Genomic DNA, 19,981 nt, shown 5'->3' with positions numbered 1-19,981 from the left:
GATAGGAATAGACAGGAAACGAGCACCCTAATTCCCCATGGCCAACCACGAAATGGAAACGAGGGACGAGCGACGTCTGATGCGTGACTTCCTGCGTCGGACAGAGCCATTCCATGGACCTCTGAGCGATCCTGGCGACTCGGGCACGATCTCTTAGACGACTTCAATCGCCTATGGCGAAGCCCATCCACCAGCCACCTCAACCCATTCGGCAAGACAGCTGCCCTGCTTGCCTTCGACGTCCACAATGTCCGTGTCGCATCGGCATCGACAGCCAACCCCATTCTCCTTCACGGGATCGTACTCGGCCCAGTAGTCATCATCTTCTTTCCGCTTTTTCTCATCCTCAATGGTCGGGTCCAGGTAAGGCTCGCGCGTCAATTGCCGGGCGGGAGCATTGGCCGGGCAGTGCATGATGGTCGTGTGCCTGTAACCAAAGTCCCGGAAGTAGTGAATGTCGCTGGGCGAGAGCAAAGCTCCGGCGGCCAGAGAATGGATCGGTGCATCACCCCACTACAATTGTCAGCAGGGGACTCACAGGGATCATTGATAGGGAAACCTACCCGTTCCATCCAGAAACCTCCGCTACGGTCCATCATGTTGAAAAAATCTTCATACTCCTTGCTCCGGAAGAAATCCAGCCGCGCGATCTCGAAATTGCTCCAGAAGTGGCACATGTTGTACTTCTCACCCTCCATGGCTTCCGGGTCAACCTCGGGGATTTCTAAACCTTCCTCCTCCGGAAGCCGTTCTTTCTTTTCATCTTCTTTATCTTTCTCTTCGGGCTTCTCAAGAAACATTTCCCACAAGCCTTTGGAGGTCAGATTGTTCTGCCGCATGTAAGCCGATGCGTATCGAAACATGTTCGGAACTGTCTCGCGTAATTCCTTGACCGCAATCGTGAAACCATAGGTTTTGTTGTGCTTGGCCATTTCAATAAAGGGATCGCTATAGAGAGTCAGAATCCGTCTGGCGACACGACATTGGTAGAGAAAACGCACTATGTAATGTCACAGAAGTACTTGATATCAGGCTCCAGACGCCAGTACCACTCGTATTTCTGCAGCAAGGGGTGTTTGTAGAAGAACCTAATGTTCAGGTCAGATCGCAGAATGCCGTAATCGGGGTTCCGCCCATACGTACCCAGAATAAAATCGGCACATGTGATGATAGCTCTCCAAGCCGCCATACATGATGGCAGCGTCTCCCTGCTTCCGAATGCCCTCTCGCGCAACCTCTTCATCTACCCAGTCTGGAAAGCCCCACATGGTCTCGTCGATCTTGCCGAACTCGACAGGAGCGCTGGTGTGGTTCCGAACGGTCTCCTTGAAATTGTCATCGAAGTCACCGTCATTAAGAAAAACATAAGGATAATGCCACCAGCGGTTGAAATGCCGTTCAATGGATCGGAGGGAATCGACAACTCCATCGAGTTCCTTATTTCGGGCCAGAACGACAAAGGCCGCGTTGGCTCGAGGCCCGGAGGTGTCGATGGGTCGACACCCGACGTTAAAGACCTTGTCATATCTCTCGCTGATTTTCCTACAGCGAAGTCAGCGCAAAGTCTTATCGAATGCGGGCGACGAGAAAGGAAGCCAACTTACCGGATAGAAGGAGGCGAACCCGACGGGATGAGAAGGCCTCCAGACGATGCGGAATGACGCACGATGATGAGTACGATTAGGATGATCACAATGCATGGGAATAGTAGCACAAATCCTAGCGGTATTGAAATCGAGGAATTGCCCTTTAACCTGATGCGTCGTCGGAAAAAGGCAAACCGGCGCCCAAACACGCCCTTTTCTCGAACGGCAGTATCATCCACCGACGGCAAGGCCGGAGCCTTGGGCAGGCGCTTGGTAATGCGCTGGATCAGGTTCATGGCAGCGATGATCGCCCTCTACCAAGGGGGCTCAAGGGCAGTGCAGACCGACGTTGTGTCCCGCAAGGAGAGGACGTCGAAGGATCGGCTAAAGAAATACCTGGTAGTCGAGCTACGACACCGAATAATGCCAACTCTCGCCCGGCTGATATTGCGTAATCTGAATTCGGTCCGTCACAAAAAGATCGAATGTGATCCGAGACGAAGTAACGAACGGCTGGAGGACGACGAGCCTCCGGTCCCCGGTTGCCCCTGTGTCAGGTTGTTGGTCGACCGACGGACAGGATCAGCGAAAACAGCCGCAGGCAAGGCGAACGACACGATGCCGGCTACGGCTCGGACATCCGAGCCCCGCGTGGAATCGAAGTGGTAGAAATGGGGCCGCGAGATTCGATTTCAGTCTGTCGGGGACGATGATTGTTAATCGCAGAGAATTAATTGCATGGCCTTTTCAGGTGGCCAGATGCTAGCTCGGCACTTGGCCAGCCCGTACGCAGTGAAACCGCGCCAGTACAGCGCTGGACCAATTGAATGGTGCAAAGATGGCAATAACTGCTGATTGGCCAATTGGATGGCCGTCCATCATACGAGCCGTTACTAGCGTGGTTCCGTTTTATTTGCCCAGGCCTGGCCAGCCTCATCAGTTACTCCGGTTGACTTGTGAGAGAAATTGTGCAGTATTACCGAGTATTCCGTCCAAGTTCCCCGTACTCTGCAACTTGGAAGTTACCATTACTCTGAAGCTTTTCTCCCATTCAATGGCCAAAACTTCAACTAACTAACAATCGCTGTTCAGGGTCATGACGACCATCCTCATGTGTGGTGCCCAGCTGAATATTTGCGCCTCCTTGTACCAAGAACGCATCCGGAGCATTGCATTCAAGACCGAATTCGATGCTTGGCGTGAATCGTAGCTGTTCGCCAAGGACCTGGATATAATTCTGCGAGGACTCGATATCAGATCACTAAGCATGGACATTGCATTAGGACTTGCATATTGTTCTCCTGGAGCTCTATGCCTGAACACCGGAGAAATCGCACTTGTCAGGAGCTTGGCACTTGGCATGGTCCAGATGGACAATAATAGCAACGGAACTATGGAGCGGAGCAGGTACACCAGACAGAAACAAAGTACATCGAGTTGCTCAATGCCAGACGCCTTTCGCGATGTACCTTTGGCACAGCATACGATACAGCAAGACGTGGCTGTGTGTTCCATCTTTGGCAGTCACCAGCCACTATTCGTGGCGAGGGACTCATCGCCAGCAGCCCAGGACGGCTCAATGAGCCCTATCGATACCGACGTGAAACTCTATCCAGGAGTTCGAGCGCCTAAACTAGAGCCGAAGCCAAGGCAAACCCACTTGTAGATCTCCCTCCGCCCAGACACGCCGCAACGCCTAGGGCGTCCCTCTCCGAACCCTGAAATTAGTGCAGAATAATTTACCCCCTGTGCGGCCTTAGTGCTGGAGGATTTTGCGACTGTTTGATTTTCCTTGGTGAATTCTCAGTAATCCCCGTCGAGCTCATCCGCGTGCCAGATCGTCGCCTAGAGCATGGATTTGTTCTACGAGTCGGCACGACCATGTCGCAAAGCTCCCAGAACCCGTCATCCGCGGCACCCAACGATCAGCCCGTGAAGAAGCCAGGGGCGCCGTCCGGTACGAGCGTGACCGGGCAGTCGCGAACGTCGTCGGCCCCTCTCCGCACCGGACATCTCACCCTGGACACCTTCTCGCCGGTCAATGAGCATGGGAGTTTCGAGTTCGATCGGGTCCTGAAGCAGGGGAAGGTGTTATGTCGGATGAAAAGCAGACATGTAAGTGATCGGCCCTGATACTGCGGTCTCGCGACGTACGAGCTGACCGAGCTACCCCAACTATAGGCTTTTAAAGCATCCTGGAAGCCGGTCTTCCTTGTTCTTCGTCCGAACTTGCTCTCCGTGTACAAAGACGAAGATGAGGCCCGCCTGCGCATATCAATCACGCTCTCCGACGTCACCGCAGTCGCACCGGTCCACTCGCCCCGCTCACATCGAGAGCACGTGTTTGGCATCTTCACACCATCTAAGAACTACCGCTTCCAAGCGGCATCCGAGCAAGAAGCGGAGGATTGGCTGGAGAAGATCCGCAATGAAGCACGGATTGACGAAGAGGAAGAGGCGATCCTCGCCGAAACGCAACCCCGGGCTGGGGGATACAGGGAAGGAGTCATGAGCGAGGGGGAAGATCACGTCGCTGCCGTGACGGCGAGTGAGCTGTCTGATATTGGCGAGGCGGACCATGACCGCTCGCCGAGCTCCTTGGGCGTGTCGCGCTCACTGTCCGTCGGCCGGAATCTTCCTGCAATGCAAGAATACTCGGGCAACGAAGTCACCGAGTTCTCTGACTTGTCGGATACTCCTGCTACGCGACACCAGCGGGCCTCAAGGGCCGACCTGCCGAAGCGCTCCCGGAGCGCACGAGAACATAACCCTTCATACCTCGGACCGCTGAGCGATCCGGACAAGGTCATCTGCCACGGGTACCTACAATGTCTACGCAGCAAACACGGAGTTCGGCAATGGAAGAAGGTCTGGGTGGTGCTACGACCTGTCAGTCTAGCCTTATATAAAGACGACCGGGTACGCTCCTCCAATTACATCCCTCAATACTGCTCGACTAACCCATTCATTCAGGAATACTGCGCCATCAAAATCGTCCCCATGTCCCAAGTCATCAACGCCGCCGAAATCGACCCTATCTCTAAATCCAAGAATTTCTGCCTCCAAGTCATTACCGAGGACCGGCCGATCTACCGCTTCAGCGCACCGGACGAGGAAAGTCTCGCGCGCTGGCTCGGCGCCCTCAAAAGCATCATCGTCGCGAGAAAGAAAGCCCTCGAGATGGAGAAGGCCCAACAGCAGCAGCAACAGCAACAACAGCGACACTCACAACCACCTACGACGGTCCTCACTCCGGCGACACCGGAATTCTTTCAACCCTTGCACTAACACTACTTAATTTATTGGTTTATTCCAGGACTTTTCATCATTTATCAGCATTCATTTGTAGATCTTTCGCCTACCCCTTTTCTTCTTCCTTTTCTTTTTTGGGGCGTATAGTGTTCATTCAGTAGGTCCTGCCGTTTGTGTCCCTTTTTCCAGTCCTTTGACGATATCCCCCTGCTAGCGTTGCTTCCGATATCTTCTTCTTATATTCTCTGTTTCTCGTTCTTGATCTTACAGCGCCTTCGCTTGATATTTTCCCACTGTAAGATATCTGAGAGTATGCGCTGATTGCCCTGCATGATGGATCGATATGATATTTCAATACATGTCAGTCACATAATCTACCGGATATCCTCAATCGTATCATCAAAAAGGTGCTCATGAAATAAATGCCCGAAAATGTGTATCATCAAACCATGAAATCGAAAACATCATCGATCATCAGAACGACTTCCCGCAACGCTCGCCGGCGGCGTTTTGGTTTCAACAATTTCATCTGCTTTACTCTCATGGTTCACGATCATGAACGAGACAAACACCAACACCGCGCCGACCCAGTACAACGCACTTGCATACTGGCCCTGCAGTATGATCTGGCCAACGAGGGATAGCGGAATGGTGAGGCTGAGGCCAACGGTGACCACGAGGGGCGTGGTTAGAAGCATTGCATATGCCCAGCACATATCGGAAATAAGGGATGTGGTAGAGTTTATCTGTTGAAGACATCATTAGCCACCCGCGTTGCACAGACGTAAAAGCGAGGGAAAAAAAAAGACAGCATACCAGAATAATCGTCCAAATCCGCTCCGTTGGTGGCAAAGTAAACGTCTCGAGGCCCGTGAGATGCATGATGATAAACCCAGGCCAGAGCAGAAACACATTAAAGAATCCCACGAGGCCGAAAAACAACTGCATGTTGACTCGTGATTCATCGCCAACCTGCTTCTTCATTACGATCGTGTATACACCGTACATGATCGCGCTAAATGCCGCCATGGCGTCGCCGAGTGCAATTTCCGCAGGCGTCTTGTGCGGAAAGGAGCCGAGCGTTCCACCTTCGTTCTTCCCGGGTTCCGCCGATGTTGGCGTGGGTGTCTTCTCGTCGCTGGAAGAAACATCCACGCGCGAGATCAAGATGACGCCAACGAGAGAGGCGACCACTCCAATGACTTTGCGGATAGTCAGCCTTTCGACGCCGATGAATGCGCCAAATAGCAACGTCCACACGCCACTGGTCGACGTCAGGATAGTGGTGCTTCCGACGGTGGTGTACTGCAAACATGCCAACGCAAAGTAGTTCGCCAGGAACCACAGCATACAAAACTGCAAACTCAACCGGGCAGTCTCATAGAAACCCAGCTTGGAAGCAATTGCTGGAGGGGTTCCAGCCGCCGCCGTACTACCGGTTGGCTGATGATCCGCATCATAGTATCCATCGAGCAATCTCTGTCGCTGCGTCGACTGCTCTTCATCAGACCCCTCTGTCTCGAAAGTGGGCACCCCCCGTCCGTCCGTGTCTTCCTTCCTGCCATGCGCATCCATATAAACAACGAACGACTGCCACGACGTGACTTGCGACAGCTTCCCTCGCCGCCACAGCCGAAACGACCGACGTGCAATCACGAGAATCAAAAACACGATAAAGAACGAGGTATTGACGTAGGTCACGAAAAATGGTTTTGAGAAGCTGCTGTCTGCTAAGATGGTCTATTTACCCTCCAAAGAAAACAATTAGCCTCAATTCTCACCATGTTAGTCAGAGCGATATATGTATGAGCCATACGCTAGCCAGAAAGTTCGATGCGGTCCACATAAACACCACGCACAGCAGCAGGATGATGCCCAATGTATGCCGAGCGAAGCCATGGGCTTTCCTTGTCGGGCCATGCGACGCTCTCGCGTCCCTCGATGTAGCGCCTCTCGTTTCCATGGTTGATGCTGTTGTCAATAACGTCCAGTTGTTATCATGATCGTCGCGCAACCGAATCCGCCAGAACCTGGCCCAAACAAACAATCGGAGCGAAAGCGTGACGCGCTCAGGGGACACCGATCACGGAATCCGTCACCGCTTCAGGAGGACAGGAATGAGGTCATTCAGAGCGGTCCGTCCATCCTCGTGAGGAGTGCACAATGTACCATCCGAGGAGATTATGTATGGCCGATGATGTGATTGATCGAGACAGGATTAGCGTGATACGGTGAGTCGGTGACACTCCGTACCTAGCCTCGGCGCTTCGGCTCCACCAGGTCCTGCGGGGGCTAAGTTAACAGCGGAGTTAATCGGCGTCTGAATCCTCCAGCGTTAGATCTTGAGTACCTGACGGGTGAACTGTATGACGATTGTGTAGTTCGTTTTGTGGTATGATGTGGTACTGTTGGCAGCATTCCGCGTATTATATCTGCCGGATAACCGGATCTCCCTCGACTTGGTGCCTTTCCCTTCAACCACGACAAGGCAAGTAATCGGCTTTCTAATTACGCTTTACTTAACGGCAGGGTCAGGTAAGCGACAATGCCACCAAAGTTGTATCTACCCAAACAGCACCAAAGCACGTACTCTGCCATATCTTTAAACGCCTCACATAGGTGCCACTATCGCTCATTCGATTTGTGACGCGATCCGGAGCTGTCGAGAGTACGCTTACGGAATTCATACATACAGCAAGCTCCAGATAATGCTATTAGTTCGATCTATCCACTCTCTTCCATGGCAAGAAAAGGTTCAGCATCAGGGATATCCGGCACGAAGTCAGGGTTAAAGAACCAAAGCTGTAGGCCATCGTCACTGGCCACACAAAGGACCGCACGGTCACCACACCAGCCCAAGGGAAACGAGTCCCTATCTTCGTCACTTCTCATCATATGCGCGCGTGGTGAAGTGACCGAAAACTGATCGCGAGCACTAACTTCACGAATGTCCAACTGGTACGGGCGCACGGTCATTGTCCCAGTGAGGGCATTGCAGACCAAAATCCCTTTAGGCTGCTCAGCCCAGCGGTAGATGAGGTAAGGGGCAGGGTAGTTAGTACGTCCCCAACCGGTGATCGCAATGCGCTCAACGCTGTCGGTCCATCGCGTGCTCAGCCGATCAGCGGCATGATCGTATGTGAGGTGAATGAATGACTTTGTGTCTCCGTTTTCATTGTGCAGCTGGGTCATTGTCTTGTAGCCGTAAGTGTGATTTCTTGGAATTGTCTCCAAATTATTGACTCTTCTAAGTGGCGATCTCCAAGTGAGAGGTGAAAGTGTTTCCGGTGAATCGGCTCCCCGCCAATCAACGCCCACTTGGTCTGTTGTACCTCGGGCGGATGTGCGCTCCAGTTGATCTCGATTGTTACCAGCACATTCTGGTCCGCGTCCGCATGCCATAACCAAAGGCCAGAGAAAGAGCCAAACTCATGAACTTGGTCTGAGCTAAGGTCCCAAACGAAGATGGGGTGGGTTCTCCCATCGGTCCAGGGGAGTATGATTGCTTTGTCCTTCGCGACAGTGATTTGGAAGGGAACCCAATTGAATTCATGTTCCCCCAACTTCCGTGATGTGTGCAAATCCCACACTGTTATCATTCTACCAACGTCAACATCATGCGCTACCAACAACAACACAGATTGTTGTCTCACCCTTTTACAGAGTTCAAAAATAGATAGCGATCAGAAATTCTGATGAGTCGAATGAGTCTTCCGTACCACAAAACTGAGCTCTCCCCTGTTTCAAGATTCAATATCTGAACTTCTTTGCGTTTATAATCCTCCGAGACAGTGTATAATCGCCGCGAATGACACCAGAGTATCCTGGGCTTTGGCCACCTGAATCGCCTGGGGAGGAAGACCTTCTTGATCGGGCGAGCGGATTCCAGGCCGTGTAGCCATCGGAAGTAGGTCTTCGCGTTCGCTACCGTGGCATTCGTGGTTTCCAAGCCCAGTGCCTCAAGTGTCCGAGGCAGGACACACTTGATTATTCTGTTGCTCGAGAAAACCGAGTTCCATCGCTTCGAGACCTAGCACATCCCGGTATGGATTCAGCCTGGATCAGTCTTGAGCCTCGAAAGGGAAAATTCCACACCCTTTGGCACCGAACAATATCGGCCACATCTAAATATTCCACGACGTGAACCACAAGCTCGAGAGGAAGAAAACAGACAACATCACATGTTGTCTGGACAGCCGCAAGGCCATCTCCGCAGTTATTTCCCTTCATCCTCCTTTTCGCGTCGCCTTCACTCGCTTACAGACTGATGCAAGACTAGCCTGAATTTGTACAACAACTGCTAACCCGCGTTTCTGTGGTTCAATCGATGCTTGAAAGAGTATTATTTTGTGACAGTAGTCAGAGGTTTGGGATCTGACAATGGCGATCGATGCATTCGATTTCTGCTGTTATTTCGAATGGTCCGGCAACATTCATGTGCTGGAGAGATTTAAATATAGGGCACTGTTGATTTCTTCCAGCCGTAGCACGGAACAAAAAGTAATCCGAAACATGCCCGTACAAGTCATAATCAGACTGCAACCCAACTATTGAAAATACGAGATGCCATTCTTAAACCCTACTACCATACGGAGTGCCTCAGCCCGGTTCGTCTCCAGTGTTCTCCAATCGGTCGTTCACCCGCTCTCTCGATGTTAGCTATGCCTGAGGCCACTACTGATAAGTAGTGAATATAATCACGTGATCAGACTGATAAGCGTCCATTTTTTCCTTTTGATCGCGCCAGGATCCCATCCACCACAGCCATCAGAAATAGTTCTGGACGCAGCAGGGTCTGCGTTCTGACTCAATATGGCGATCCAAAAGAAGGTTGGTTCTGTCCAAATTGCCTTTGTCACACCCAACGTGCTGACGACCGTCTGTAGCACGGCAAGGGCCGTCTCGATAAATGGTACAAACTTGCGAAAGAGAAAGGATATCGAGCCCGTGCCGCATTCAAATTGATCCAGCTGAACAAGAAATATGGGTTCCTGGAGAAGAGTAAAGTTCTCATCGACTTGTGCGCAGCACCGGGCGTAAGTCTTTTATTGATCCTCAATGTCGGAGACGGTCTACTCACGCTTTCCAGTCGTGGTGTCAGGTAGCCTCGGAATGCATGCCGTCTGGGAGCCTCATTATCGGCGTCGACTTGGCCCCGATCAAACCAATTCCACGAGTTATCACATTACAACACGATATTACGACGGATAAGTGTCGCACCGCGATTAAATCGCATGTGAAACACCTGAAAGCCGATACTGTCCTTCATGACGGTGCACCGAACGTTGGTACAGCATGGATTCAAGATGCATTCTCTCAGGCGGAACTGGTATTGCAGTCGCTGAAGCTAGCTACAGAGTTCCTGAAGGAAGGCGGGACCTTCGTCACCAAGGTCTTCCGTTCCAGGGATTACAACTCCTTGCTCTGGGTATTCAAACAATTATTCAACTCTGTCGAAGCGACGAAGCCGCCGTCCTCTCGAAATGTGTCCGCGGAAATCTTCGTGGTGTGTCGAGGGTATAAGGCACCTCAACGATTGGACCCGAGGTTCCTGGATTCTCGACACGTCTTTGCTGAGTTGAGTGGACCTACACCTAACAACGAGGCAAAAGTATTCAATCCGGACAAAAAGAAGCGAAAGAGGGAAGGCTATGAAGAGGGCGACTACACTCAGCACAAGGAGATCTCCGTCATTGAATTCATCAACACCATGGATCCCATAGCGATCCTTGGTACATATCATAAGCTCAGTTTTGAGCAAGCTCCTGGTGGAGATCTTGCACTGGCTACGCTGGACAGAATGGAAGAGACAACACCAGAGATTCGCATGTGTTGCGAGGATCTGCGAGTGCTCGGGAAGAAGGAGTTTCGGGCTCTTTTGCGGTGGCGGTTAAAGGTCCGGGAGAAGTTCGGACTTCCGGTCAATAAGAAGAAGCCGAACAAAGAGGAGCAACAGGAAGAGGTTACCGAGGTAGCTCCCCTTGACGACGAGTTGGCCATTCAAGAGGAGCTGCAGCGACTCCGTGAGAAAGAAGATAAACAGAAAAAGAAAGAGCGCCGAAAAGCGAACGAGCAAAAGCGCAAAGAAATCATGCGCATGCAGATGCACATGATTACGCCGACAGAAATCGGCAAGGAACAGGCTGGGCCCATGGGTGAGGATGCGATGTTCTCCCTCAAGCAAATCACTCGACACAATGCTGCGGACAAGATCGCCGCCGGAAAGACGGTCAATATCGAAGAAAACGAGTCCGAGACGGAGTCATCCGACAGTGAATCATCATTCTCTGACGATGACGACGAAGATCGGCTGGAACGGGAGCTTGACTCGTGGTATGAACAGTACCAGGAGCGAAAGGAGAGTCGGGATGGAAAATTGCGCGCGAAAAAGGTGCGCAAGGAGTACGAGGAGTGGGATGGTTTCTCGGATTCAGATAAGAACAAGTCTTCGGATGACGAAGATGAATCCGACATGGAGACTCCAGTTGTTGGAGCCAAATTGCCCAAGTCGGATCATTTGTCAAATAAGGCGGCTGTGTTCTTTGATCAAGATGTTTTCGAGGGCATTGAAGACATTGATGGACTAGAAGATGAGGACAGTGCCATAGAGGTGGGAGAGGCGACGGAAGCCAAGTCCACGAAATCGAAGACCGCGGACAAGGTCACGAAAGCTTCTGCAACCGAAGAGCCGCAACCGAAATGGGACTCTGACGAGGAAGAAAAGCGACCAAAAGATCCACTCACCAAGGATGGCCGTTTAGGTTGGTGCTCATTCCCATGTTGCTCATGCTCGGCAGACTGACTCGAATGCAGACATCGACATCATTACCGCCGAAGCAATGGCTTTAGCCCAATCTCTTGCAAAGAAGGAGACAAGCAAGAGCGACTTGGTCGACGATAGCTACAACAAATACACATTCCGCGACACGGATGGCCTTCCAGATTGGTTCCTGGATGACGAGAACAAGCACAGCAAGCCGATCAGACCGATCACCAAGGAGGCAGCAGCCGCCATCAAAGAGAAGATGCGTGCTATCAACGCCCGGCCAATCAAGAAGGTTCTCGAGGCAAAGGCACGGAAGAAGATGAAGGCAGCCAAGAAATTGGAGAAGCTACGCAAGAAGTCCGCTCTGCTGTTGGAGGAAGAAGGCATCAGCGAGCTGGACAAAGCGAAAGAGATTCAGAAGCTGATGAGCAAGGCTGCTCGGAAGAAGCCCAGACAGAAAGTCAAGGTGGTTGTGGCCAAGGGCCCGAATAAGGGTATTGCCGGACGGCCCCGGGGAGTCAAAGGCAAGTATAGGATTGTGGATGCAAGGTTGAAGAAGGATCTTCGGGCACAGAAGCGGCTTGCAAAGAAGAAAAAGCGGTAAATAGAAATCATTCACCCTGGGGAAAGGGAGTATGTTGTTGAGTATCTATACCTTAGTTCATGTTAATTGATGCCTGAAAGATAAGGCAGAGAGATTTGATCCGCAGCGATCATGTCTCGCTCGTGCAGATTTTCAATTGGCGCAATGAGCATGCAGTGATGAGCCTGTCTTTGTGTACTTCTCCTCTAGGCTTTTATTTGTACAGCCTTCTTTTGAACATGAATCCTACATCCTGCACATAGTTCACTGTTCATATTTCCTATCTTTTTTTTGGTGATCAGCTGTGGTTGCACACCTCCCAGAACATGGGCGTTTTTGACCATCTCCAGAAAGGCGGCACGTTTTCGCTGCAAGGGAAAAAGCCCGAAATCCGGAAAGTCGTCACGCAGAAAAAACAAGCCCCGGTGAATAGGACAGACAGCAGCGCGTCACGATCTGTATCCGCACCGGTTTCTGCACGCACGCCCCGCCCTGCGCAACCTAAACGGACATCATCGACAGCGTCGCACACTCCAGAACCGCGCGCATCCTCGGAAAAGCGACTGCGAATACCGTCGCGGAGTCAAAAGCGGCCATCCCCGACGCATCCGTTGTCGAGCGACGACGATGACAGTGACACGGATACATCCTTCGAGATCCGCAAGCGCATCAAGGTGAGCGCCAGCGCAGAGCCGGACTTGAACCGTCGAATACGGTCGTTAGACGCGTATACGAGTGACGGGGTGCCGGAGTCGTTGCCGCTGGTCCACGCCGCCGATATCACGTCTAAGGGGAAGTACTCGCCCGCCTTCGCGGACGATGCGGAAGTGTCGGAGGTTGAGCTCCAGTACCCAAGCGCGATGCCGCCGGAGCGGTATCAACTAGTCGTTCCCCGAGATCGTGACGACTTCAAGCCGCTGGATGATATCATTCAGGTCTTCGAGGTCGTGGCACTCCATTACATTCCGGAGGAAGAGCTGGATGAATTTGAGAATGAGTCTAGGGGACTAAAGCGACGCATTCGTCGAGCCGTGGCGCATCAATCAGCATCAGAGTTCCGTGAGGTGATTACGGACTACAATAACGTGGTCCGGCGGTTGGTTCGCAACGGGTCAATCGCGAAACAACTCGACGAGAAGCACGCTCTACCTCTGCCCCTAGTCGAGCGAATCCTTACCCAAATTTATGCTCGGACTGTGTCCCCACGGGTAGGATCGCTACGACAGTATGAGAATGGGACGGACAATGTCTATGGCGAGCTGCTTCCGCGGTTCATCAGCACCATTTTCAAAGAAACAAAGCTCAAGTCCGACCAGGTGTTTGTTGACCTGGGCTCCGGCGTGGGCAACGTCGTACTCCAAGCGGCGCTGGAAATTGGCTGCGAGAGCTGGGGGTGCGAGGTGATGCCCAATGCATGCAAGCTGGCCGATCTGCAACACGAAGAGTTTACCTCGAGGTGCCGCCTATGGGGGATTGCGCCAGGAAAGACACATCTCGTGCACGGTGATTTTCTCAAGGAGGAGAGCATCATCCAAGTCCTGCGGCGCGCGGATGTGGTGCTGATCAACAACCAGGCCTTCACTCCTCAGCTGAACGACAAGCTGATAAATTTTTTCTTGGACATGAAGGAGGGCTGCCAGATTGTCTCGCTCAAGTCGTTTGTCCCTGCAGGCCACAAAATTCAGTCGCGCAATCTCAACTCCCCGATCAATCTATTGACGGTCCGACAACTCAACTACTGGTCTGACTCAGTCAGCTGGACTGATGTGGGCGGAACATATTTCATTGCGACCAAGGACAGTTCTCGACTGAAGGCCTTCGCTGAGACGCTGCAGTAGGTGGTCTTCATTTTGGCATTTCGGTCCAGGTAGCGTTTAGATTTACGTTCGTACAGCGCATCTCTTGATGAGACTTTTCGGTGTACATATTAGAAGCGAGCCGTATGCACACAGTACCTTCTACTCATCAAACTATGTATTCTATTCGAAGTGATCAGAACTTTGATGCCTCGTTCATCGCGTCGGCCTCTTGGCCAACTCGCGCCATCCACCGATCTATTAGCTCTTGGTTTTCCTTCTGCAGCCGATTCGAGCGTTCCTCGGCCATATTCAGTTGTAGATTCAAAGCTGCGAGCTCATCCTGGACATTCTGCTCGAGATCAGCACAACTTCCGATAACCATAAAAAACGGGCCCGTTACGAGGGGCGAGCGTACATCCAGCAGTTTCGCTTTCTCTCTTAGCTCCTCATCGCGGTCTTTGAGCCGAAGTTGGAGATGCGCCCGCTCGCTTTCGAGGGTGGCGATCCGCCGCTGATCCCGTTGGGCTTGCGCCTTAAGTTTCTCGAGTTCGGCGGTCGCACGGTTCAGACGCTCCTGGAGTTCCGACCGCGAGCGCTGGGCAGCGGCCAACTCATCCCGCGCGGTTTTCACGGCATCAGAGAGAGACTGTCCAGTATCTGCCTGGGGTGTTGAAGCTCCTCGGCGGGACTGGGAGGATTGCGACTGCGATGGGGATGACTGGGGAGGCGCGGGGGTGATTGTTCCCGGTGTTAAGGCCCGGGCTGCTGCTGTGCGATCGGCAAGGCGGGTATCTGTTGAGGGGGATTTTCGTTAGCATTATGCAAGCTAACACCGATTTCGAAATGCGTACATGTATCGTAGAGACTCTTGTTTGCCTGCTCGCGCTCGTCGCGCACCCCCAACGCGGCGTAGTAGTCATCCCGCCAGTTTCCCATGGCCGTCAACAGAGACAAGGGCGGGTCAACGGAGAGCGGACTTGCAGCGAGCACGAGACATCTTGTAACTAGGCCTCAACAGCACACCGGATATTGTACGAAATTTCTGGATTGAGTGTTTTGCCGCCAGCAGAGCAGATCAGGTGGCTGGTCATTTTTGATGGAGACTCGAACAATTAAGCGCGGTTGATCTTAGTTCCATCTGCTTCTCGTCACGAGCTCTCGCTCTGGTCTCCGCTTCATTCAACAAACTCCCCTCAATTCAACACTCGCCCATAAGTACAACGTCAGCACTGTCGGAAACTCTCGGCCCGGTTCCTCTTAACGTGGTTACCTTGGCCGGACGAACAAACACCTACGATCTTCCCGCCATAATCTAGAATTGTCCTATATTCCAATCCGCGACCGCTATGGCGTCACGGAAGAAGGTCCTTTTGAAGGTCGGTCTCGCCTCGCGACTTTCGCGCGCCCTCCCCAAGGGTAATGGTGTTGCTGACACGCGATCGCGTATGACAGGTTATTATCCTCGGAGACAGCGGCGTCGGTAAAACCAGTTTGATGAACCAATATGTTCGTAATTCCTACCAACCCGGACACCCGATCGATCGCATTGATGCTGATGGGCGCAACCTTCCAGGTCAACAAGAAGTTTAGCGCAAGCTACAAGGCCACGATCGGGGCCGATTTCCTGACAAAAGAGGTCCTGGTGGATGATCGATTGGTGACGATGCAGGCAAGTTCTACTCCATCATCGGCCTGGTGACCATGCACGGGTCGACTGACTGTGATTTGTAGCTTTGGGACACTGCCGGGCAGGAACGTTTCCAGTCCCTCGGCGTCGCGTTCTACCGCGGCGCTGACTGCTGCGTTCTCGTCTACGATGTCAACAATGCCAGGAGCTTCGAGGCGCTCGATAGTTGGCGAGACGAGTTCTTGATCCAGGCCAGTCCACGCGACCCAGAGAGCTTTCCATTTGTATGCCCTTGTTGCACCTACGGCGTTCGTTACATTACTGACAAAATCAGGTCGTCATTGGCAACAAAATCGACGTTGAAGAGAGCAAGCGGATGATCTCTTCGAAACGCGCAATGACCTTTTGCCAGTCTAAGGGCAATCTGCCGTACTTTGAAACCAGCGCCAAAGAGGCGGTGAACGTGGAGCAGGCGTTCGAAGGTACGCCGAGCCTGGCGACTCTCCGCAGATTCACAAACTAACCACAACAGTTATCGCCCGGAGCGCCCTTGCCCAGGAAGAATCCGAAGAATACAGCGGGGGGGACTTTGGCGATGTCATCAACGTCCGCTTGGACAGCGAACAAGAAGGATGCGCATGCTAGACGACTGCCTATGTCCCATGATCATGTCCTAATTCTTTGGTATTGCGATGACGGAAGTTTGACTGTAGAGCACCCACTGATTCTCCTCATATCTTGCTTATGTCGTTTTGTTGTTTCTCGGTTTCCGTTCTAGGTCGATGCCGTGGTCTTGTCAGCATTTGTTAGTCTTTGGAGTCGGGGTTATGCTTTGATCTATGTCTAGGTATCTGTTCGCTTCGTGGTCCTGTTCGTCTGGCAGGTTACTCGATAAAGTCATAGTTGCTCTATTGGCTAACAAATTGATCCTTTGTGGAATCTTTCGAGCAGAAAGCGGACGGGGGGTGTGTAGATCATAGTCAACCTTCCTGCTGCCTCAGGCAGAAATATCTTTAAGCCACTAAGTACCTATCTATCACGTGCGGGGAACCAGTGACATCAGTGCATCAACCTGCATGTAGCCCGTCGTCCAATCTAGGCACCATTAAATAGTACATTGCATCAAATATTTTACCCTTTAGACTAAGATATCGACCTCGCTGCCTGCTGCTGGAAATAGTGATGCTGCACCCCCGTCAACATTCGGCCTCATGGGATCCGGCAGACAGCTGAAGACCAATTCACATGCCGATCCGGCATCCGAGGCCTCTGCCCAGCAGTCCTCTGGGGGCAATGCCATTCCGCAACAAAAGACCAGAATCTCGGTACGTGGTTCAGTCCGGCTTCTCGTTATTTGTGCGTCTGTGCAAAGTTGACTGACTGTTTCAAGACCTGGCCGTCCCTACCCGGAGGACCCAAGGCAGCAGCAGTAACCGAGGTAGCTCGAGAGAGTATATCCGTAACCGGTAATGCCTCCTCAGAGTCACTGAGTAGCTCGAAGACTTCACCGTCCGCATCGCCGAAGGGTTTCCGATCACGATCGATCCAGTTGACGAAGAAAGCAGGAGCCTCGAGTCGGTCTCTCCCTGCTGATGTGACGACGACGAAAGTGAATGTGGCATCAAACGGCTTAGAATCGACAAATAGTGAAATCAGCAAGGCAGGCGATGCTATAGAGCAGCAGCAAGAGGAACAAAGTGCGACTGGCGCTGTAGAGTCCTGTCCTGAGGTCGTGAAGACGAAAGAGAGCCCGGATCAGAAAGCGCAAGAGGCCAGTGTTGAGTCACCTTCAGTTGAAAAACGAGAGAGTCAGTCTTCTTGGTTTGGTTGGCTTGGTTGGAGAGGGAGTTCTGAACAGCCTCGGGAGAAGGATATGGACGGGAAGTCGCCGGACGATTGCTTGGACAAGCCTACTGGCGAACAGCAAGAAGTTGGCCGTGCCGATGATCAGAAGGCGAACAATCAACCAGCGGCTGTTACGGAAACCGCTGATAGTGCACCGGCAGTACCGACGCCAGCCAAAGATGCAAAAGCCTCTACATCGCAAAAGCGGTCATGGATTCAGATCTGGGGTAATTCAGCCAGCAGTCCGAAGCCGGAAAACGAAGGCAAGAAAAGCGAGTCAGCTAAAGAGTGCAGAGTCGAGACGGAGGAAAGTGCTGTTGAGGCAACCAGCCAACCGGCAACTCAGGAAGCTTCCCAGCCTGAAGCGCCGGCACCAGTTCAGGAAACTCTATCCTCAGAGACACGGGCCAGATCGTCGAGCTGGTCACTTTGGCCCATGCGTATAGTAAAGTCAGAGCGACCTGAGCAGAAGCAGCGAGAATCTAGTGAGACGCGAATATCTTCATCAACAGATCTACCATCACAAGCTGGCCATGAGCCTTCTCTTCAGCAACAACAAGCCCAGTCTCAGAAGAAGGATAGTAAGAGCAAAACGGTAACGAAGTCAACGCCAGATGCGTCGGCTGTCGGCACTTCAAGAGAAGACACACCCAGTCCACGACCTCCAAAAGATAAGAAAACAGAATATCCAACGTCAAAGCAACTACACGGCATCGCCACAAATCGAGTACTTCCATCGTTCAGAGACACTTTTGCCTTGCAAGAGTCACCATCATGGCTGAAGACCATAGCACGATACCTTTACTATACAAAAGAGCCAGAGAACAAGCACGTCTATGTGACACGAGACCCGCCACGGCCAAAGCGCGCCCTCGCAATAGGCGTACACGGCTACTTCCCGGCACCGTACCTACGAACGGTGCTAGGGCAGCCAACAGGGACGTCGGTTAAATTCTCGAACATGGCGGCGAAGGCCATTCATACATGGGCAGAGAACCACGGCTATCAATGTCAAGTTGAAAAGATCTCGCTGGAAGGCGAAGGCAAAATAGCCGAGCGAGTCGACATTTTGTGGAAGCTGCTTCTGAATTGGATGGACGACATTCGCCAAGCGGACTTTATCATGTTTGCCTGCCATAGCCAAGGCGTGCCTGTAACGGTTATGCTTGTTGCGAAGCTGATATCCTTTGGCTGCATCAACGCGACGCGAGTCGGCATCTGCGGCATGGCTGGGGTGAACCTCGGTCCGTGCCAGGACTACAAGTCACGATGGATCGGGGGGTCAGCGGGCGAGCTCTTCGATTTTGCCCTGCCGTCCAGCAAAGTGTCGCAAGATTACGAGGCGGCACTAAAGGCGGTCCTGGATTTTGGGGTACGAATCACTTACGTGGGCAGCCTGGACGACCAACTGGTTTCACTGGAGGTATGTTTTCGGGATTGGCCTCTCAAAAGTGCTATGATTAATTCTTTAAGTCATCATTATTCGCCCCAGTGTTTCATCCGTACATCTATCGGGCCGTATTTGTCGACGAGCGAGTCCACCCACCCAGTTTGTAAGTCCAAGGTCTCATCTGTCAGTGTCTCCTCAAATCTAACAATACGCCAGTCTTTCCCACCTTGTCGGCTTCACGCTAAAGCTTCGCAACCTGGGCATTTCTGACCACGGATTGATCCGCGAGCTCAGCGCGCCATTAGTCGGCAGTTTGGTAGGCGGCGAAGGACACTCGCGCCTCCACGACGAAGAGGGCATCTACTAGTACCGTTCCCTCTCATCTAGTTCTTGCGTCATTGTTATTTTAACTAACTCTGAACACAACAGCCTCGCCACGGAATTCGCACTCGAAACAACAAACACTCCCAGCAAAATCCCCGTGAACATCAAACGCTCCACAAAGCAATCGAACTCCTCATCGAACAACCCGTACATTCTCCCCTTCGCCATGCGCGGGCTGCTCGAGGAGGACTACGTTCGCCGTGAACTGCGCGATGAGAGCATTAGCTTGCTCAAGCTCTTTGACGAGTGGCAGCCCACGACGAAGGTGCTCAAGGACGTCAAGTTTCGGCTGGAAGGTGTGCGGTCGAAACTCTAGTCAGCTGCATATCATCCGGTGTTTGCTTGCTGCTGTTTTGGCTTTACGAGCGTTCTTTTTGCAACAGAGGGTTTCATTTTAGATTGACGATAGATATTGATTGACGGTAGACTTTGGCTTTATGTGTGAATATTCTTTTGTGTATTCATGAGCGTTGGCTTTTGTTGAGATAGGTTCTGTTATTGATGACAACTGAAGAGTCCTGGAAAAGCCGTTTTCTGCCCTGTTCACTCGATAGACTCACATGGGAGTGACCCTGTCTGCCACCGGGAAACTACCGTGGCAACTCAAGTCTTTGAAGCTATCAGATCGTAATCATATCGAATCATGTCATTGTACAGGCAATGAAATGGCAAATGCCTCTCTCAGACGTCAACCACTTTCTCCACGTCAAAGTTGGCAGCCCGTTTGAAATAGTTCCCCGCTAATTGCA

At 52.1% G+C, this 19,981-nt stretch overlaps 10 protein-coding genes across 10 annotated transcripts; 6 read left to right on the top strand and 4 right to left on the bottom strand.

Moving 5' to 3' along the window:
- Positions 1–171: 171 nt before the first annotated feature.
- On the bottom strand, positions 172–1,882 carry VTN49DRAFT_5860 (uncharacterized protein; the record flags this gene model as incomplete). The annotated part of the gene is made up of 5 exons (XM_069413964.1): positions 172–513; positions 564–948; positions 1,002–1,088; positions 1,144–1,542; positions 1,605–1,882. 5 exons carry the CDS (start codon positions 1,880–1,882, stop codon positions 172–174), a joined length of 1,491 nt encoding a protein of 496 aa, XP_069266084.1.
- Positions 1,883–2,009: 127 nt separating this feature from the next.
- Positions 2,010–2,255, top strand: VTN49DRAFT_5859 (uncharacterized protein; the record flags this gene model as incomplete). Its single annotated transcript, XM_069413962.1, has 1 exon — positions 2,010–2,255. One exon carries the CDS (start codon positions 2,010–2,012, stop codon positions 2,253–2,255), a length of 246 nt encoding a protein of 81 aa, XP_069266083.1.
- A 1,212-nt stretch (positions 2,256–3,467) lies between these two features.
- VTN49DRAFT_5858 (uncharacterized protein) lies at positions 3,468–4,874 on the top strand (the record flags this gene model as incomplete). The annotated part of the gene is made up of 3 exons (XM_069413961.1): positions 3,468–3,701; positions 3,768–4,505; positions 4,560–4,874. The coding sequence occupies 3 exons, from the start codon at positions 3,468–3,470 to the stop codon at positions 4,872–4,874; spliced, it is 1,287 nt and encodes a 428-aa protein (XP_069266082.1).
- A 428-nt stretch (positions 4,875–5,302) lies between these two features.
- On the bottom strand, positions 5,303–6,801 carry VTN49DRAFT_5857 (uncharacterized protein; the record flags this gene model as incomplete). The annotated part of the gene is made up of 3 exons (XM_069413960.1): positions 5,303–5,584; positions 5,655–6,578; positions 6,655–6,801. 3 exons carry the CDS (start codon positions 6,799–6,801, stop codon positions 5,303–5,305), a joined length of 1,353 nt encoding a protein of 450 aa, XP_069266081.1.
- Positions 6,802–7,562: 761 nt separating this feature from the next.
- Positions 7,563–8,030, bottom strand: VTN49DRAFT_5856 (uncharacterized protein; the record flags this gene model as incomplete). Its single annotated transcript, XM_069413959.1, has 1 exon — positions 7,563–8,030. One exon carries the CDS (start codon positions 8,028–8,030, stop codon positions 7,563–7,565), a length of 468 nt encoding a protein of 155 aa, XP_069266080.1.
- A 1,620-nt stretch (positions 8,031–9,650) lies between these two features.
- On the top strand, positions 9,651–12,208 carry VTN49DRAFT_5855 (uncharacterized protein; the record flags this gene model as incomplete). Its single annotated transcript, XM_069413958.1, has 4 exons — positions 9,651–9,668; positions 9,725–9,874; positions 9,928–11,599; positions 11,652–12,208. The coding sequence occupies 4 exons, from the start codon at positions 9,651–9,653 to the stop codon at positions 12,206–12,208; spliced, it is 2,397 nt and encodes a 798-aa protein (XP_069266079.1).
- Positions 12,209–12,513: 305 nt separating this feature from the next.
- Positions 12,514–14,025, top strand: VTN49DRAFT_5854 (uncharacterized protein; the record flags this gene model as incomplete). Its single annotated transcript, XM_069413957.1, has 1 exon — positions 12,514–14,025. One exon carries the CDS (start codon positions 12,514–12,516, stop codon positions 14,023–14,025), a length of 1,512 nt encoding a protein of 503 aa, XP_069266078.1.
- A 154-nt stretch (positions 14,026–14,179) lies between these two features.
- VTN49DRAFT_5853 (uncharacterized protein) lies at positions 14,180–14,922 on the bottom strand (the record flags this gene model as incomplete). The annotated part of the gene is made up of 3 exons (XM_069413956.1): positions 14,180–14,335; positions 14,402–14,778; positions 14,838–14,922. The coding sequence occupies 3 exons, from the start codon at positions 14,920–14,922 to the stop codon at positions 14,180–14,182; spliced, it is 618 nt and encodes a 205-aa protein (XP_069266077.1).
- A 410-nt stretch (positions 14,923–15,332) lies between these two features.
- VTN49DRAFT_5852 (uncharacterized protein) lies at positions 15,333–16,258 on the top strand (the record flags this gene model as incomplete). The annotated part of the gene is made up of 6 exons (XM_069413955.1): positions 15,333–15,362; positions 15,439–15,492; positions 15,560–15,655; positions 15,718–15,897; positions 15,948–16,095; positions 16,146–16,258. 6 exons carry the CDS (start codon positions 15,333–15,335, stop codon positions 16,256–16,258), a joined length of 621 nt encoding a protein of 206 aa, XP_069266076.1.
- Positions 16,259–16,824: 566 nt separating this feature from the next.
- VTN49DRAFT_5851 (uncharacterized protein) lies at positions 16,825–19,548 on the top strand (the record flags this gene model as incomplete). The annotated part of the gene is made up of 5 exons (XM_069413954.1): positions 16,825–16,938; positions 17,004–18,881; positions 18,932–19,011; positions 19,065–19,214; positions 19,278–19,548. 5 exons carry the CDS (start codon positions 16,825–16,827, stop codon positions 19,546–19,548), a joined length of 2,493 nt encoding a protein of 830 aa, XP_069266075.1.
- Between the last annotated feature and the right edge of the window lie 433 nt (positions 19,549–19,981).

Source organism: Thermomyces lanuginosus (genome assembly GCF_041956635.1).
Source record: "Thermomyces lanuginosus strain ATCC 200065 unplaced genomic scaffold VTN49scaffold_36, whole genome shotgun sequence".
NCBI lineage: Eukaryota > Fungi > Ascomycota > Eurotiomycetes > Eurotiales > Trichocomaceae > Thermomyces > Thermomyces lanuginosus.
Note: the sequence above shows the minus strand (reverse complement) of the source record. Positions and strands in the feature narration are given on the sequence as shown.